A 19,654-nucleotide genomic window follows, 5' to 3' on the forward strand; every position below is an offset into this window, starting at 1 on the left:
GTTCTAACACACTAGGAAATGGAGAAATCGTTTCCATTTGTCAGAAACATCTGCCATGGTTCCTGATGAGTCTGGTGTGTGTTTATTGTTACTCGATCCACGTGTTTATGTGGTCGGAGTCTAGATGGGTGGGGTGGCCACGCACGCGCAGTGGTGACAGTGAGTACTGGCTCGGAGGAACCACAGGAAGCCACACCCACAACCGCTTCTTCCTTCTATTTAACTGCAGCAACAATTCCATAACTCGGGTAACGGCAGCACAAGCCGCAATAGCCCTTACTTTAGCAGACGATGCCATGTCGATACTGGGCAAGTGCTTTGTTTACGTTGTGGATGTGGATACAGGCAACCGACCTTGGCCATGTGTGACGCACACCCGGAGAAGTTGGAGTCGCCGGTTGGCCTAGCTGCCGCCAACGCGGTGGGAGGAAAAAAAGGCCCAGTGTGACACCAGCTTAAGGACAACTTGCTCCCGGTTGGGCACAAGTTGGAGGAAAACGGCTGGTGTGACACCGCCTTAAGGGGCGCGTTTGAGCCAAGAATAAGAAATATCCCCCTAAAATTCGATGTTCTGTTTTTTGCATTTCTACTTTGGTCTATGTTCATGGATAACCGTTTTAGAATATCTTAGCGGTATGATGCCTGTTTCCAATGGGAATTAGTCATTATCTGAAATTATCTCAGGCCTGGAGTGGCACGCGACCGCGCTCTAGAACAAAGGTGTTATGTGTTTATTACGTTATTTATATGATTTTTAGGCAGTTTTTCGATATATATAGCTGCAAAGCAGCTGACTAACGAAATTATTGACAAGCTCTCCTCATACTACACAAAGGCTGTCAGAGACCAGTACATGTTAGATTTAGGTGACAGGTTAAGGGAGACCTGTAACATTGCTAAGGAGGAGTTACTCAAGCAAAACAAGTACAGAAAAGTTACTACGACCGGAAGGCAAAGTTGCGTAAGCTCAGTGTTGGAGAACAGTGCCTAGTTTTGCTTCCCACAGCGAGTAACAAGCTGTTAGCTCAGTGGAAGGGACCTTACGAGGTTCAGGAGAAGGTTAATGACCTTAATTATATTCTCCTGGTTGATGGACACCCAAAACGGTTCCATATCAACATGTTGAAACAATACTACCGGTCAGAAGTAGCCGCAGGTTGTTTGCGAGAAAGTGAATATGATGAAGAGAAGGTGAGGTGTCTAGAGTTAGTTAAAGTTCACTATTCTCAACCTCAGACCGTAGATGTGGGAGCGGCAGTAGTAATACAAGATGATGAGGACGGCGAGGCTCCTCTCAGTAACACTTCTAAACAGACAGAGTCAGTGCATGATGTGACATTGGGAGGAAAGTTAACCCCAGAGTGGGAACTATTGGCATCGTTGCTAGAGCGTCTGGTGGCAGATTAAGATGATCAAAATGGACAAGTAGGTGGCTCGGAGACTATATTCACTAGTGGCAGTGAGGTGTGGGTGCAATAAGGTGACGGGGTACTGGATGCGTCCCTAGTACCGCCGGTATAACGAGGATCAAGCCTCTACCTGTAACCCCTGTAACTACACCTCACCCATCGTGAGTAGTGGGGGGGATTCTGGAGCTGCCCTGTGTAGGCCACCCAGCCTCTTGCAGTTTCCCTATGTTCTTATGTTCTTATGATCTTGGAACCTTAAGATTCAGCTGAGTCGAGGAACCAAGTGACGAAAGTGGACAGATTAGCTGGGTTCAGGCATCACCACCCCATGGTGCTATCAGCCAAGCTCACTGTTCTCAGCCTCAGACCATAGATGTGGGAGAGTTTTGCGGCATGCTTAAAATTTAAGTCGCATGGTATGGTGCATGGTGTGATAATGTAAGAAAAATTAGGCAGTTAGCCAGGAATTTATACAATAAGTTACACCATTTTTACACCTACCTACCGCTACTCCACATCCGTCCCACCTACACTATGTATACATACATAACACCACTTACATATTGTGAATAAATGTGGCGAAGTTCGCCAAGCCCGCTCTAAGAGGTACTGGCGCCTCGCTATGGAGTATTCCCTCTAGTTTGAGTATTAACGTAAATGTTGAGGTTTTTTCACTCACAGGCGAACCATCAATTACCTGAGCAGAGGTTAACTGACATACACCACAGTATGAGAGGGTGTGTGAAAAAGTGTGAGAAAGTACTGTCAGGAACATGCTAATCTGTAGGTGCAGGTGTAGGGCATGTTACCAGTGTTGGCAGCGTATTCACAGTTTAAAAACTTTTCTCTGAAGACAAAAGTTTTCTTAAAGGGGGGAGGGCAAATGTCATGATTTCATTATTCAGGGAGTGGCCTGTGGAAAATTAACGTGGGAGTCCCCACCATTTTGACTGAGAGAGCGGGAAGAGTCACAGATCAGGCGGGAAAACTAGAAGGCGGGAAACAGAAGCTTTTCAAATCATTTCGTTATCACTGCCAACGCTGAGCTATGTGTGGGATGCATGACCCACTATGACCAATTGCATGTGTTAGGTAATTAATAAATAATAACTCCATAAGCCGTTAGGGCGTTTTAGCGTAAGTGTTGCACAGAAAACAAGATGTCAGTATGGTGAAAGCTGGCATCTTGACTGCGGCCAGGGCGTGCGGAGCATTGTGGGACCGCCGCCATCTTTCAAGTCATCTCCTGCCCAGACTTCGCCGCAAGCACACATCCCTCTCCAGCCTCCAGGTTTTTCAGCCTTGTAGTATCCGCATGTCCAGAGTGACTGTGTACTAAGGTCAGGGAAGCCCATGGGAGGAGTGAGGGCATGGCGTTGCAGTGAGGAAGGAGAGAGGATTGAAGAAGGACTCCAAGGTTCCAGACACAAGGCAGATCAGGGTGTGGCTTCCTTCTTCTCCACCTACAGCTAAGTAACCATTTGCTAGGATGTTTTAGGATAGCTACTAGGTTGCTGTGTGCTTGGTGTTAATTAATTATTCTTAATTTTCAGCGAGTTTCTTTGTTGCTTTCAATAAACTTAAGAGCAGGTTTTATCTGGCTTTTGCTTACCCTATGAGAGATGTGACGGGTCAGATATTTAAAATAATAAGGACTAGAGGGGCTGTGAGTCTGATAACTCAATTTTCAGTTATTTATTTTATATTTTTTTTTGGTGAGAATTTACAGGATTTTCAAAAGTCCAGACCTTTCAAGAACCCCACAAGCACTATCCCTTCAGAACGAAGGAAGCGCGAAACTCGGGAGGGTACTGTACTAGTATGCATGTGTGAGGTCAGTGTTGTTATGAGAACAGACATGGCCAACAAATACAGAGTTGGAGAGGATGATAAAGGGCAATGACTGCAGAATGCTGAGATACATGGGGCATGTGAGATGGGAAGAAAAGGTATTGAATGAGATGAGAATTTGTGGTGCAGAGGAAGTGTTGACTGTACTGAGGAGGCAGAGGTTGAGATGGTATGGACATGTCAAGGAGGGAGGAAGGTTATGTACTTAGAAGAGCTCCAGGGGTAGAAGTAGAAGGGAGGAGACCAGCTGTAAGACTGAAGAAGACCTGGAGATGGTGTGTGAAGGAAGGCATGAAAAGAATAAACATTAGGGACGATAGACTATACAATCGTCAAACGTGGAAGAGACTCATGGCCCACAAGGGAAAATAAGGATATTAAATAAATAAAGATAAAATGACTTCTAGTTCTGTAAGTGCAAAGATATCCTATTAACTTGTTGCATGTAAATCACATTCAAAGTAGCATGAACTATTATAGAATATGATGCTAGGCTAATTTGAATATTACCTTTACATGCAATAAATAATCGAAATATCTTTAATTTGCACTTACAGAACCAAATGTCTTTTTATGTACCTGAAATGAGACAAATCAAAGGTATTCAAAAGGCCATTGTTCAATCGAATATGATCTGACTTTTGTTTGATACAAGCTTGTCTTTTGTGTGCTCGTATATTATTGATGCAAATCCGCATGCTAAGGAGTTATATAAAGTGCTTTTTTTTTTGGTATACATAAACATTTCAATATATTAAAGAAAGAAAGGCTTGAATATTAATCATAAAAGTTGATTTTCACTCCATCATGAACTAGAAATGCACATATGTTGCATTTATGATCACGAGTGGACAGATGTAATGAAATACTATAGTACGGAACCATCTAGACACAAGTTTTTCCATCCTCTTCCCTGTCCTCTTTACATCATCCCCACTATATCTTTGTTCCAATGAATGTTTCTCCCTACTCCCATTTCTATGCATAAAAAAATCTATTAACACATAAAAAAGAATATAATAATAATAAAGAATGAGGTCAGTTAGAAAATTGTTTTGCTATACTTTGCATATTGTTGAAGGGAAGTGAAGTGCGTGGAGAACCAGTATATCAACATTACTAGGGAATATCAAAACTAAGTTAAAATAATGTTATTACTTTGACCGGTATACAAGACATAAATAAGCAATATTGCATAAGTGCCAAAACAGTAAGCTTATCCTCTAGCTCTCAATTCATTTACCCGTAACATTTTTTATCATTTCAAAAGCTTGAAAGACTTTAATTTTTCCTTATCGCTGCATTGTTTTGGGGTTAGAGAGAGAGAGAGAGAGAGAGAAAATTATATATTTGAAAACAATCAAACCAACCCAAAAATTGTAAATAAACTATGGCAAGAATCCACAACTTATATATCAATATGTTATCTTACTGTGATAGTGAGTGTCTGCACCAGTGTAGGCTGTAGCAGATGATGGCTGTGCGTAGTAGGTCTTGGAAGAATCATAAGCAGCTGCAGCAGCAGCAGCAGCAGTCTGAGTGGTGCGGCCGTAGCCATAATCATACGTGGCAGATGCTGCTGCACTTGGATATGTTCCTGCTGCAGTGGAATGTGTTGCCGCTGCAGCTGCAGCTGTCTGATAGCCTGTGTCATAGGTAGACCCTGCTGCACGCTGTGTAGTATAGGTGCCTGTCGGGGTGTGACCAACTGGGTAGCCAGTCTGGCCTGTTTGGTAGGCAGCAGCTGCATTGGCAGCAGCGCTGAAAGGGAAAATTTATATATGGTCAAATTTTAATAGGATCAGCATGGGATACAAACTTGATAGAGGGACTAGCTTTGTTTAACAGGCAGCAGTAGTGGTGTGAAAAATTGGCATATTTTGATTTTTGTTTATATAAGACAAGCAAATATTCCAGAGTTAAATAAAAGTATGTGCATATATTTGTATCTATTCATACATACTACTACTATTTGTTTGGTTGATTTACATAATGGTCATACCTTGGTTTACAAGCTTAATTCATTCCTGAATTTTGCTTGCAAACCAAAAAACTTGTAAACCAAAACACTAATGCTGAAAACACAAAGATTGCACACTAGAGCACAAACATAAGCAGACACGAGCATTAGGGTGCTACCTCTGCAAGTGTACAACGCAGACTGAGACCCCATTCCCATTGTTTTCCACTCTGAGTGCTCTTGTCTTATGGCGAAAAACGGGAACCCACGTTCACGACTTCGACTTGCATAAACAGGATGCTTCGTTCATAAACCAAGGCATTTATAGTGATTTCTTTTGCTTGTAAATCAAAACACTTGTAAAGTAAACCAAGGTATTACTGTACTGAAATTTTAGCTTAACCCTCTCGCGCACGATGACGCGAAACGCGTCATAAAAGTAAAAAAAAAATTATTAAAATTAAAGTTTTGGTGAAAGTTAATCAAATTCAGGAGTGTCATTTGTTAGGATAAGTTTCTTAATGGTAACATATGGCAACCTTTCTAAGAAGCATAGATGAGGAGCGTGGAGCGGTTTAGTTGTTACCCTACTCTGACGGGAGAGGAAAAAAATTGTTTTCTTGGTGTAACTCGGGAACTAATAGGCGTATAAGGATTTTAAGGATACCATAAGAATCCTCACTAAATTTTGCTTTGAAACATTTATTCAGCTAAAAAAGTTGTCCGACAAAAATTTCGAGCTAGCGAGTGGGGAAGAGTTGGTACTTAGGACTTACTGTCTCCAATACGCTATACGGAGACTTGCAGCGAGTTGGTACTGTTTATTTTCCTCTATTTTTATTTGCACATGTTCTAGTACAAGTCTTTATGAAGCCATTGATACCAAATTTATTGGGGTACGATATATCTGTGAGGGTAAAATACGTCTGGGAATGTAGAGTATCGCGGCGGCAAAAAAAAACGCCGGTCGGGCCTGAGAAATGCATGGTGAGAGGATCAGAAAATTATTGGAAACTTACTGTGTGCGAGAGGGTTAATAAACAATCCCAAAATCTGTCAAGTAAATTAATGTAATAATATAACATATAGTTTCATAAAATATGCATAAATAGATAAATGTGAGAACTCATGAAGTCAGAATAAAAGACCACCTGTTTTACTATAAAATAATATGCTTATTTAAAGAATCTGAGACCCGCAAAATGGCGTGATTTTGGTTATGGTATGCTAATATGAGGAACATGCCTGTGCATACATGTGCTGTGGCTGAATGCAAGTATTCTTAGTATTAGAAACTAAACAGATACCCATACATGAATGGTGTGAAGGGCTGAGCAACATTTCCATCCCAGAAAACACAGCAATGGAGACGAAAATCATAGGAAACGAGATGTAAAGAGAGGTGCGGGATGGAGAGCAACAAATCATTTACGTATCTGTTCCAAATACTTCAAGCAATGGGGCAAGTAATGCCCTGTCCCAAGTATATCAAGATCCAGAATGCTTTGCTCACATTGACTGGGGAATAGTACCCACAGCCAGAGGGAAAAGGTCATGTAAATTAGGTTGATGTTGGTGTGGATTTAGTACATAAATGTTGTTTTGGTCCCAGCCTGTGGTGCCTGGCTGCAGTCATCATATGAGATATGAAAATACTTTCATATTTGTTTATCCAAGGAAAGGCACAAGAAAAAAACATTAAAAACTATTAGTTACTTTTTGAAATGAAGCATTCTCTATGAAATACATTTATTACATTACAACCTACTGGCTAAGGAAAGTACCGAATACAAGACTTGTGTCTTGTTGGCTACTGCTACTGAATTTAAATCAATTAACCAAATTTGTGTCTTTAAAAAGTCATATTCATAAAATACTTAACAGATTAAATAAAAACAAAGCACTCTAGTTAGGGGAGGCGGTGGCCGAGTCGACAGAGTGACGGCGCCGCATTTAGGAGGACGCGAGTTCAATCCCCGCCCGGTGCCACCAAGCTGGGATTTTTCAGCCGCCGCCGAGTGGCTTAAAACTACCCACATGCTGTCCAGACGACCACCTATCAACCCGGACTCTAGATTCTAGGATTAAAGATGAGCTCCGGGAGGGCAGCATAAGCCAATGCAAGATGGCGCCACTATAAACACTCGCCAGCGCCAGAATGGGCTGAGCCAACCATCAGGCCCCACCGGGAAGAAGCCTACCGGCGCAATAGGTTGCGATGAAAAAAAAAAAATAAATAAATAAATAAATAAATAAATAAATAAATAAAATAAAAATAAATAAATAAAATAAATAAATAAATAAATAAAATAAAATCATCCCATAAGAAACAAAATGATTCCATCCTAAATTATCAATCCCCTATACATCAAGTACACCTTGATTGTACTCTATCATTTAAAAACAAATTAACCAGGTGGTGAGAACAAAAGGGTGACGTCTAAGAAATATTTCATTTGTCAAGAAATACTTGAACGATAAGACCATGAAGATGCTTGTATATAATCAAGTAACTATAGTCTGCTTCATTTCATCTGTCCACCAACAAAGCAGGAATTTTGATGGATGTGGCACCTGTGCATTTCTAGTTCGTGAATACGTGAAAATAAACTGTTTTGTGATAGACATTTAAGCTTATTTTTCAATAATATATTTGAATGTTTATGTAAACAAAAATCATCTCAGTTGTTTGCATCGATAATCTAACATAAAAGCACAAGAAAAGACGAGCTTGTATCAAATAGCATTATAGCAGTCACATCATGCTCGAACACTCTATGTTTTTTCAAATTCATTGATTGATAGCTCATGTGGTGAGTGCCAATACAATTGTCACATTAAAAAATAGATTAGATAAATTCATGGACAGCGATATTAGGTGGGGTTAGATACACGGGAGCTTAGGTTCAAAGGAGCTGCCTTGTATAGGCCTACCGGCCTCTTGCAGACTCCTACACTCTTATGTTCTTATTTCAGGTATATTTAATGATATCTGGCTCTGCAAGTGCAAATAATGGTTATCTTAATAATTTATATACTGCATGTAAATAACGATTAATTATTGAAATAACATGAAATAGTAAATAATAACTGTTGAATGCGATGCTAGGCTATTTCGCATATTAGGCTACCGGCCCATGTTATTGACATGCCACACATCAGTTTCTTAGGCTGCGTTTACACCAAACGAGTCGTGTCGAGTCGCGTCATGACGTATCATGAATCGCCACCCCAGTTATAACACTGATTTATATGGGTTTTTGAAAGAAACCGTTTACACCGGATGCGTCGAGTCACGTCACGTCGCGTCGCGTCACTTATAGGGCTGGACCTATTTTTGACGTCAGTCACAGCGAGTCTGCCGTGGTGTGTTCAAGCATGCTGGTGGAACTCCTAATCAACTTAGTTCAAGAGCCCCCTGCCATATGTGATTCCAGTGACCCTAACCACCGGGATCGTGATGTCATCGCTGCTTTATGGAAAGAAGTTTTCAGTTTTACATATCATCCTGAAGCATGCACACCATTCACTCAACCATTCATACATATGTACATACAATGCACACAGTGTTAAGATTGGGGCCTATCACAAAGCTATGTTAGTAGGACAAAGGACAAGGGGGAGTGGGTATATTCACATACTTAATATGTATATTTTCAATATTTGTAAACAACAATGTACACCATTTATATAGCATCCGTTACGTTCAATCATACTCAAGCATACGCCAAGAAATTATACCCGTCACCAAGAACATGAAGTAAATCATAACTCACTGATCCCTTCTGGGAGGAAAGCGGCTCACCCAGACACAGGAACATCAACTTAAGTATGACAGAAAATAAAAAACACCAAAAAACGAAAACAAAAGAAAAACAACAGCAAGAAAAGAACTAAAATTAAAAGAAAAAGAAAAGGATTTGAAAAACACCAATAGAAAATAAAAGAAAAAGAGTAACAGACCAATGGAAAACAACGGAGTTGCGTCAATATGAATCGCCTCAAATGACTTGACGTGACTCGAGTCGACGCGACTCGCTTGGTGTAAACGCAGCCTTATGTAAAGACACTTGCAGAGTTGGATGTCATTTTAAGTACCTGAATGAGATGAAATATGGGTATCTGAAAGGCTATGATTCGTTCAAGTATAATCAGACTATACTGTTTGATGTACAAGCTGTTTTTTCATGTGCTTGTATGGTAGATTATTGATGAAAATCAGCATGTTTGCAGGTAATATAAGGAGGCTTGAATTTTTTTTTTAATACACAAACATTCAAATATAGCACTGAAAATATGAAGTTGATCTTCATGCAATCACGAACTAACAATGCGCAGGTGCCACATCTTCATTCGCGAGTGGACAGACGGAATGAAACGGACTGTAGTAAGCTAGATTGCTGTAATTCACTTTATTATGGCCTCCCTAAATACCTGCTGAGGAAACTAATAAAGGGTCTGCGATGGCCCTGCGTAGCACTGTGCTGGCAGCGGAGCAGGGCCTGAAACCTCATCAACGGTAAATGGTATTATCACCAACCGGTGAAATTAATCACTCCCTTAACTGACTCTAACACTAACATTTAATATTAATCCTCAGCAAAGGGGGCTTCCCTCCCTTTGACCCTCCCCACCTACTACTACTTTTTTCTGCTCTTGATCTTTTTTGTTCGCGGGAGGTTATTGAGAGCTAATTTGACTGAGTGTTGCAAGATCATGCATGGTGTTGCCCCCTTTGACTCAACTAAACTATTCCAGCTTGCTCCAGTTGTGGGTACAAGAGGTCATGTCTTCAAGCTTGCTCATATTCGTTGTTCCCTTGAGTGTCGGCGTCGTTTCTTCCCAGTTCGTGTTGTTGGCTCTTGGAATTCTCTTCCCTCTGCAGTTGTTGAGCTGAGAGACCTTGGTGCTTTCAAAGCTGCTCTAAAAGATTTTCTTGGCCACAAGCTTTACGACTATTATCCCTGACCACTTGAAATGAATTCCCAATGCACTTTCCAGCCTATGTCTTATTGGATTAAGTTTTGTTGTTTGATGAGCTTGGATAGGCTGGCGCATTGGTTGGTGAGACCTTTCAGTTCTTTGCCTGGCAGCTCATAAGAAAAGGTCATCCAGGTAAGAAATCCAGGTATGAGGAGTTGAAGTTGCAGTAATGTCACTTCTTGATCTACCGAATCACATATATAGCTCTGCCTGCACCTCCAATCTGCCCGTCTTTGTGGAAGCAGCAGTTTTTCTTACACTTTGAACACTCAACAACCTTAGGTTGTTACACCATAGGTATATTATCATTTGACTTTTAATCAACTGATTCTTGATCACTAATGTAAAACCTTCCAATGCAGTCGAAGTAATAGGCGCACCTAACATCACCACAGCAGGTCCAGGATTCAGTACGTTTCTTAACTAGTAGGCGGTAATGTAATAATTGCATTTCGTAAAGAATACTTAAATACAAAAACTAATTAAAATTATGAGTATTCTTTTTCTTGAACAAAACATAGGGGGAATATTCACAAAAGTGTAGCCTACTAATTTTGAGATGCTGACTGCTTATTTCTGGACAAAATATGATGCTGTTTATCATGGATAGTATTTTTCTCCGGAAATCACAAAATCATTGACTTTTCAATACCTTTTGTGGACCCGCAGCCACAAAATAGCTCGCAGGGAGGTTCAACTTGGACACCCGTGGGAAATCAAGGGTTTGGGGTGGGGGAGCGTATTTAAACTACTCCAACCGAACTTTACATAACCTCCTAAACCAGGGGGGGCACAGCCCCCCCCATGTATAAGCGACTTATTTCTGTGAGGAGGTATTTCTCGCAACACCGGCTGGACCGCCACCAGAGGAGGCTACGCTTTCGTGAATATTATCCAAACACTGAATGAACAACAGAATAATAATGTGAAAAATGTTCATATCTTATACGACAACTGTGGCCCGAGGCACAGCCTGGCGCTAAAACAACACCACAGTAGAGCAGAAAGGGCAGGAAAGACTGTAGAGGATTAGAGAATTATGGGTCTGGGTGTGCTTGGGAAGATCAATTTCGTGTCCATTTCTTGAAATATTTTGAGCAGACATGTGAATGTTTTGTTGCTCTCCATCCCACGCCTCTTTTACACTTATTTCCCCACAATTTTCGTCTCCATCCCTGTGTTTCAAAGGAGGGGAATGTCGCCCAGCCTTTCACACCACTCATATATGGGTATCGGCCTAGCTTCTTCCATGACGAAGACTTGCAGTCGGCAACAGCACATGTATGTACAGGCATGTTCCTCGAACTGTCACAGACTTGAAATTGCTGTGTAATGATTCTGTACGTCCGGCAGCAACACACGCCATTGTTGCGGGTATCAGATTCCTTGAATAAGCATATTTTTACTACACAAAGCAGGTGCTATCACTTTGTGAGACTTCGTGAGCTTTCACATGTATCTATTTGTGTATATTTCATGGAGGCATACTAACTTATATTACTACTTTCAATTTTACTAGTAACATGAATTTGACTATCACAATAGAATTTCACTCAATTAAGTGAATCAGACATCATGGAGATACTACCAGTGCGTGTATCAATGAATACAAATATAAGCACATACTTTGATTTTACTCTAGGATGTCTCGTGGATCATTTATAAATAAAAACAAAAAAATCAAGAGGCTACTCTTTAGCCCACTACCCTCGCTCAAGACACAAAACTAGTCCCTCAACCAAGTTTGTACCCGACATTTGGTGATGTTAGGTGCGCCTATTGACATAGCACCTGTCACACCAAGATGTCACCCTGAGACTGTTTCAAATTCTACCACCTACCTACTCTACTGCAAAATACAATGCTGGTTGGCTGAGTTTTTTTTTTTTTTTTTTTCCCCCCCAGACATTGTTTGCACACATGTGTGCAGAAACTGCCCTTTCTCCCTTGAAATATATGGTAATTGTGGAGAATCACTCTGCACCTCCAAAATATGATATAACACCTCCATATTATGGTCAAGGGACTAAATACATGCCCCTTAACCATAATATGAAGGCGGAAGTACTTAAAATTAAAGAAAAAGCCGAATAAATCCCCTACCCCCAACAATCTTGGGGGACCAGCAGGAAGTTCGGTTATTTGGGTGGGGGACCATATTAAAACTACTCCAACTGAACTTTACAACCTGCTAACGGGGGCTTTGCCCCCCTCGACCCCCCCAGCTAGCCAAGGGGGGCTGTATCCCCCCCCAGCTAGCCAAGGGGGGCTGTATCCCCCCCTGGACCCCCCATTACCTTTACTGGATGGAATGTTGCCACGTCCATCCGCCACTTCTCCTCCCCATATACTGGAGAGGCTTGCCCCTCGGCAGGGGCAAGCCAAGAAACAGCTGACCATGATGCCTATTATACTCTTCGCACATATGAAACCAAACCAACTACTTGGACACTGGAATCTCTTACATTTAATACTCGATTTTCCTTAAACACTGGATCCCTTACAGCAAGAGATGGGTTACCTGCATCTACAGAACATGCGCAGTTGCCATCAAAATGGTGCTGCCCCACACGGCGGCCATATTGGTGGCTTAATTTACAAATTATATATTCTCACCGTACAGAGAGCACAGAAAAGCTTCATTTCAGGTAGACAGCATCATTGCAATAGCTGCTTTTACCCCAAAATTTCCCTGGTTTTCATAGCCCTCCCCACTACCAGGTGTTTTAATTTTGTTGAAGGGGACAGGAATATCAGTTATTCCTTATCATCACTTGTAGACGCAGTATATGTTTGATGCGCCGGTAAAACTAGAGTAACCCAACAGTATGTGATTGCTTGGAAAGGCTAGTAATGCCATGGGAGCAATATTGGAGGCACACATTGATTCTCCATATTTACCAAATATACTGCTAGACCAGTGTAGTGGTTAGCACTTGATTATAAACAATTAAAAACAAGTATCTCAAGCAAGTGATTTGCAACAGCAAAGCAATACAGTAGTGTGTTGTATGTGCACAAAGTATTTCATATAGCAGCAAGGCCTCAGGTCTTCAAGGTGTTAAGAAGTGCTCTGGCTAACTGCTCAGGGTTGACATGTCTAGTGGGAGTGAGAGGATGGTGTGTGACGTCGTGGCTGGTTTATGATTTGATTAGGGCGTGGATTTGCGACATGAAACAGAGGGTTACCATTAACAGTAAGAAATCCAAATGGGGTAATGTTACCAGTGGAGTTCCCCAAGGTTCAGTTTTAGGCCCACTTTTATTCATTATCTACATCAATGACGTAGACAATGGGATAACTAGTGACATAGGTAAATTGGCGGATGACACCAAAATAGGACGCATTATTAGGGCAAGGGAGGATGCTAGAGCACTGCAGGAGGATCGCAACAAACTGTCAGCTTGGTCAGAGAAATGGTAGATGAATTTTAACATCAAGTGTAGCGTACTAAGCGTAGGAACACGCAACCCATTACACGGGTATAGTTTAGACTCCACAGTGATTGGTAGAGCAGAGTGTGAAAGGGATTTGGGAGTGTTAGTGAAATCTGACCTAAAACTAAGGAAACAATGTATTAGTGCGAGGAATAGGGCTAACAGGGTATTAGGGTTTATTAACAGGACAGTAACCAACAAAAGTGCAGAGGTCATCCTCACTCTATTTAGCATTAGTTAGGCTACACTTAGATTATGCTGTCCAGTTTTGGTGCCCACACTACAAAATGGATTTCCACTTGCTAGAATCAGTTCAGAGAAGGATGACCAAGATGATTCAGGGGCTGAGGAACCTCCCATATCAAGATAGGTTGAAACATCTAAACTTACATTCATTAGAAAGACAAAGTGTGCGGGGAGATCTGATAGAAGTATTCAAATGGGTCAAGGGTTACAACAAAGGCGATATAGGTAAAGTACTGAGAATTAGCCACCAGGATAGAACAAGCAGTAATGGATTTAAATTAGAAAAGTATAGATTTGGGAGGGAAATAGGCAAGCATTGGTTTAGTAACAGGGTGGTGGGGGAATGGAATAGACTCAGGAATCACATAGTGAGTGCAGGGACAATAGCTTGTTTTAAGAGTAGACTGGATAGCTACATGGACGAGGATGACAGGTGGCAGTAGGGAGGAATCTGGAGCTGCCTTGTGTAGGCCATTAGGCCTCTTGCAGTCTCCCTATGTTATGAAGTGCGGCGACTATGCCTGATGAACGAGCCTCCCGTAACCCACTTAACCAGTGGGGTACCTCTTTGGCCGACTCGGTAAGGAGTGGCTCTCCCGTCACGTTGGTCGCGGGTTCAATCCCAGGCAGCCGGCGAATACCCTCACCTTGTCTTCATTAATTTCTCGTGTTTCGATACACGCAGAGGATGTGAAGGAAAATAGAAAAAGAGAAAATAAACTCCCAGGGCATGACAGTGGTGGGCATCCTCTCCTGCAGTTCTGTTGAGTTTCCCCGAAAGGGTAGTAGGTAGGATGGCCCATGCTCTGAGGGTAATAGAAAATGGGAAGTGTTGGATGTGTCTCTACGGGGACATTGTGAAATAGTGCACCAAAATGGGTCACGGTCTAAAGGTCTCACCACATAGAAATTAATCTACATAGAGGGGAAAGTCGTGTAGTGTGGCGACTATGCCTGATGAACGAGCCTCCCGTAACCCACTTAGCCAGTGGTGTACCTCTTTGGCCGACTCGGTAGGGAGTGGCTCTCCCGTCACATTGGTCGCGGGTTCAATCCCAGGCAGCCGGCGAATACCCTCTCCTGGTCTTGATTAATTTCTCGTGTGTTTCGATACACGCAGAGGTCGTGTTGGATAACAGAAAAAGAGAAAACAAATCTTGGGGCATGACACTTATGTTCTTAAGGTTGACTGCATTGTCCTGCCACTTGCTGAAGAGTATTATGGCAGTGGTTTGTGTGGTCTTGGTGGTGCCACATTAGCCAACCATCAGAACATCTAAAAGACAATCTTGATTCAAGATGGGGTTCTCCCCATCTAGGTAAGAAATCTAAGTAAGGCATCCTTTGTTGTGAGACGAGTGTACTTCTGAAATAATATAGTTTCATCCCATAGGGGGACAGGTTATTTGGGTAAATTTACCCACAGGATTATCTCAAAGTTAATTTCACTCCTATCCCAGATTTATCAATGTAATAAAAAGACATGATTGCCTGCCATCACTTTGTTTACAAAATTACCAATGAAGGTTCGGACATTGCACTGGGTGAAGGACGGACAGGTGCCTCTTCCAGTCAACAAACGAGGTATACCATTAAATTCCAGTCCTACCAGCCTGCTGTTCTTTCGTCCACATTTCTTGTTGACGAGCCTCATAACCACAGTCGACCTACGTTAATCGAATCATTGTTGGTAATATATGAGGCCCACTAAATTTGCCTACAGCAATCCCAGCCCAGTGCCAAACCTTCCGTGCAACAGTAAACATATCCTTCAACTCTCTACCACCCGTGGTGTGTGTGTGTTTATATATATATATATATATATATATATATATATATATATATATATATATATATATATAAACATGGTTGCCCCCCATAATCAATACTTGGGGCCAAGCCACCAGCAGCGCCTGCATCGGTCTCAAGGCCGCCGACCAGCCTTCCCGCCAGCCTGCCGCCCTGCTCGTAACCTATCCTGGTGTTGCCCCGTGCGGTGCAGGCCGGGTCATTCTCCCGTACATCTATTTTTACTCCTGAACAGTGGCAGACGCGCCGCTACCTGCGCCAACCCTCTAGCACTGCGCACGCATGGTGACCCGGCCACCACCTTATTTCACAGGGTTTTCTCTGTGAATACGGCATCCCCAATTCTTGTGCTGGAATAAAACGAACGACTACTCACCTTAGACCGCTCCAGTACATAACGAATGTTGGCTGGTGATGGATAATGATGGAAAGCCTTCCTCACTGACAAGAGAACGTTCAGCCGCGTGCCTCGCCTGCCCTGGAGCCAGCCGCTGCACGCACCCTGGCCACCCTCCGCGGCAGCCCTCCGCGACGCCAAGTAGTTCACTTCTTTTGTGTCAGCTTTAGAGCTTACTTCACTCACACTTTCTGTAGGTATAATGTAAATAACAATTCTATTTTCTCTGTGTAATATTAAAATGAGGTTCATAACCTCAGGTCTGTTATCGATCATCGCCACTGGCTTAGCAAGCTCCGATAGTTCGATAACGTGAGACAGATCTATATTATATGAAATCATTTCAACTGGGACATATTAGGAATGAAAAATCAATCAACGATGACATTTCATATACATCAGTGAAAAAAATACAAGGTTATTCATGGCGCGGTAAGCATATGGCATAAAAAAATAGGATATTATATGCCATTCATTCAAATTAACGTACACACACGATATGTGTGTACACTGTATAGGTGTGGAGAGAGAGAGAGAGAGAGAGAGAGAGAGAGAGAGAGAGAGAGTAAACAAGCCATCAGGATATATATGGCCGAACAAAAAAATTCTTCAACTCAAAACTAGGTTAGCTAGTTCAGTCATGGTCCCTTCTCCTTAAGTTGTTTACTTGCACCAATAAACTATTAATCAATCAATCACAAAATACTTTATAACTTTCCAACCAAAGTTAGTAAAAAAAAAAAAAAACTTTTCCTTGTCGCAAAAAAAATATCATTAGAAAATTTGCAGTCCGGACATATTTGCACTGTTTTATGCTGAAAAAAAAATTATATTAGTATTTTTTATGACGAACTTTGTTCTATATATAACATGTCTTGTTCTCAGAGACACGCCATTGCAGTCCTCGTCGACAGACTGACTTGGTTGGCTCGGCTGACGTCAGCCGATAGATCGAGTAGGTGCACGTCACACCGCTTCGCTTTTGTTTTAGGAAAAAAAAATGTCAGCCATTTTGGGAGGCACGAGCGATCACCTGAGCCCCTGCCCCCTGATGATGGTTGGCCCGTGCCTCCCGTCTTCATATCACAATCTAAGTGAATATGCAAAAAATCTGGACAGTGAGGCTAGGCTTCGTTATATAACTATACATTTTGCTGCCAAATGATGATGGACATACAGTATTTACAGTTACTATCAAACTTCAAGATATATTTGATGATAAGAACAATGAATATATGACTAATTTAACCCCAGGCATCCCCTCATCACCGGCTATTACTAAAATTACAGGCTCACGGCGTAGATGGGAAAGTTTTGAACTGGATCAGGGCGTGGCTTAGTGGTAGGCAGCAGAGAGTGCAAATCAATGGTAGGAAATCTGAATGGGGCAGTGTTACGAGTGGAGTCCCACAAGGGTCGGTGCTGGGTCCTCTGCTTTTTATTATTTACATCAATGACTTGGACACAGGAATTTGCAGCGATGTCAGTAAGTTCGCAGATGATACCCAGATCGGTAGAGTAATCCAATCAGACAGCGACGCTACCGTTCTCCAGGATGAGCTTGACAGACTATATGATTGGGCGGGGAAGTGGCAGATGGGATGGCATTCAATGTCGGGAAGTGTAGCATTTTGAGTGTAGGTAGGAATAACCCCTTACACAATTACTCCTTAAATGACACTCCTCTAAGCAGGTCTGGGCGTGAGAGAGACTTAGGAGTCCTAGTGAGCGCTGACCTCCGTCCTAGGGCTCAATGCATTCAGGCTAAAAATCGGGCAAACAGAGTACTAGGTTTCATCTCAAGGAGCGTGAGCAATAGGAGCGCTGAAGTCATCCTCAAACTTTAGCTACTTAGCACTAGTTAGACCTCATCTCGATTATGCAGTTCAGTTCTGGTCCCCCTATTATAGAATGGATATCAAGATGTTAGAATCTGTACAGAGGAGGATGACAAAGATGATTCAGGGGGTGAGAAACTTGCCTTATGAAGACAGGCTGAAGCAGTTAAATCTACACTCTCTAGAAAGGCGAAGGTTGCGAGGAGACTTGATCGAAGTCTATAAATGGATGAAGGGATTTAATAAAGGGGATGTCAATAAAATTTTGAGAGTGAAAGAGCCAGGTAGGACGCGTGGCAATGGTTTTAAGTAAGACAAATTCAGATTCAACAAAGACATAGGCAAGAATTGGTTCACCAATAGAGTGATGGACGAATGGAACAGGCTTGGGAGCCATGTTGTGGGTGCCAATACCATAGATACATTCAAGAAGAGGTTAGATAAAGCCATGGATGGTGAGGTAAGGTGGGGTTGAGTGTACAGGAGCTGCCTTGTATAGGCCAACCGGCCTCTTGCAGACTCCTTACGTTCTTATGTTCATAAGAACGTAAGGGGTTCGCAAAAAGCCCACTGACCTATACTTGGCACGTTGGCAGCCCCTGTCTACCTACCGCGAGTGGCAGTGTAGCACCTATCAGTAACAGTAATAGATGGGCCACTAACACCCACACCCGCACATTAATAGATGGACACTAACACACACAGTAATAGATGCACACTAACACCAACACCCACACAGTAATAGATACACTAACACCCACACCCACACAATAATAGATGGGCCACTAACACACCCACCCACACAGTAATAGATGGACACTAACACCTACACCCACACAGTAATAGATGGACACTAACACATCCACCCACACAGTAACAGATGAACACTAATACACACACTCACACAGTAATAGATGGACACTAACACCCACACCCACACAGTAATAGATGGACACTAACACATCCACCCACACAGTAATAGATGGACACTAACACCTACACCCACACAGTAATAGATGGACACTAACACATCCACCCACACAGTAATAGATGGACACTAACACATCCACCCACACAGTAATAGATGGACACTAACACCTACACCCACACAGTAATAGATGGACACTAACACATCCACCCACACAGTAATAGATGGACACTAACACCTACACCCACACAGTAATAGATGGACACTAACACCCACACCCACACAGTAATATATGGACACTTGTAGTGCGGCGACGGCCTGATGAACGAGCCTCCCATAACCCACTTAGCCAGTGGGGTACCTCCTTGGCCGACTCGGTAAGGCGTGACTCTCCCGTCACGCTGGTCGCGGGTTCAATCCCAGGCAGCCGGCGAATACCCTGATCTTGATTAATTTCTCGTGTGTTTCGTTACACGCAGTGGTCGTATGGGAGTGGAGAAAAGAGTAAATTCAGGCATTAAACTCGTGTAGTGCGGCGACGGCCTGATGAACGAGCCTCCCATAACCATAGCTGGGCGTAATCGCGATAAGTTATCGCGATACTTTATCGCTGATAACAAAATCGGATTATCGACCATCCGCTACTTATTTAAATATATATCGGTATCTTCGTTACTTTTGTAACCAAACTAGCGATAATCGCTACTTTTTTTCCGCCTCTCAGAAAAAAAACGTTGTCTCCTCCCTACTGCGCATGCGTGGCCCGGTGTTGTATGAAAAAACTTCGGGGTATGA

At 42.3% G+C, this 19,654-nt stretch overlaps 1 protein-coding gene across 1 annotated transcript in view; it reads right to left on the bottom strand.

The window, feature by feature from the left end:
* Positions 1-16,240, bottom strand: part of LOC126996363 (zinc finger RNA-binding protein-like) — a 33,109-nt gene extending 16,869 nt beyond the window's left edge. Inside the window, exons 1-2 of the mRNA XM_050856736.1 lie at positions 16,073-16,240; positions 4,693-5,021 (exon numbers count right to left, since the gene is read on the bottom strand). Of these exons, the coding sequence (XP_050712693.1) occupies positions 4,693-5,021; positions 16,073-16,092 (349 nt within the window). The 5' untranslated portion in view covers positions 16,093-16,240. The remainder of the gene's footprint in view (positions 1-4,692; positions 5,022-16,072) is intronic.
* Between the last annotated feature and the right edge of the window lie 3,414 nt (positions 16,241-19,654).

Source organism: Eriocheir sinensis, chromosome 10 (genome assembly GCF_024679095.1).
Source record: "Eriocheir sinensis breed Jianghai 21 chromosome 10, ASM2467909v1, whole genome shotgun sequence".
In the NCBI taxonomy this organism is placed as follows: Eukaryota; Metazoa; Arthropoda; class Malacostraca; order Decapoda; family Varunidae; genus Eriocheir; species Eriocheir sinensis.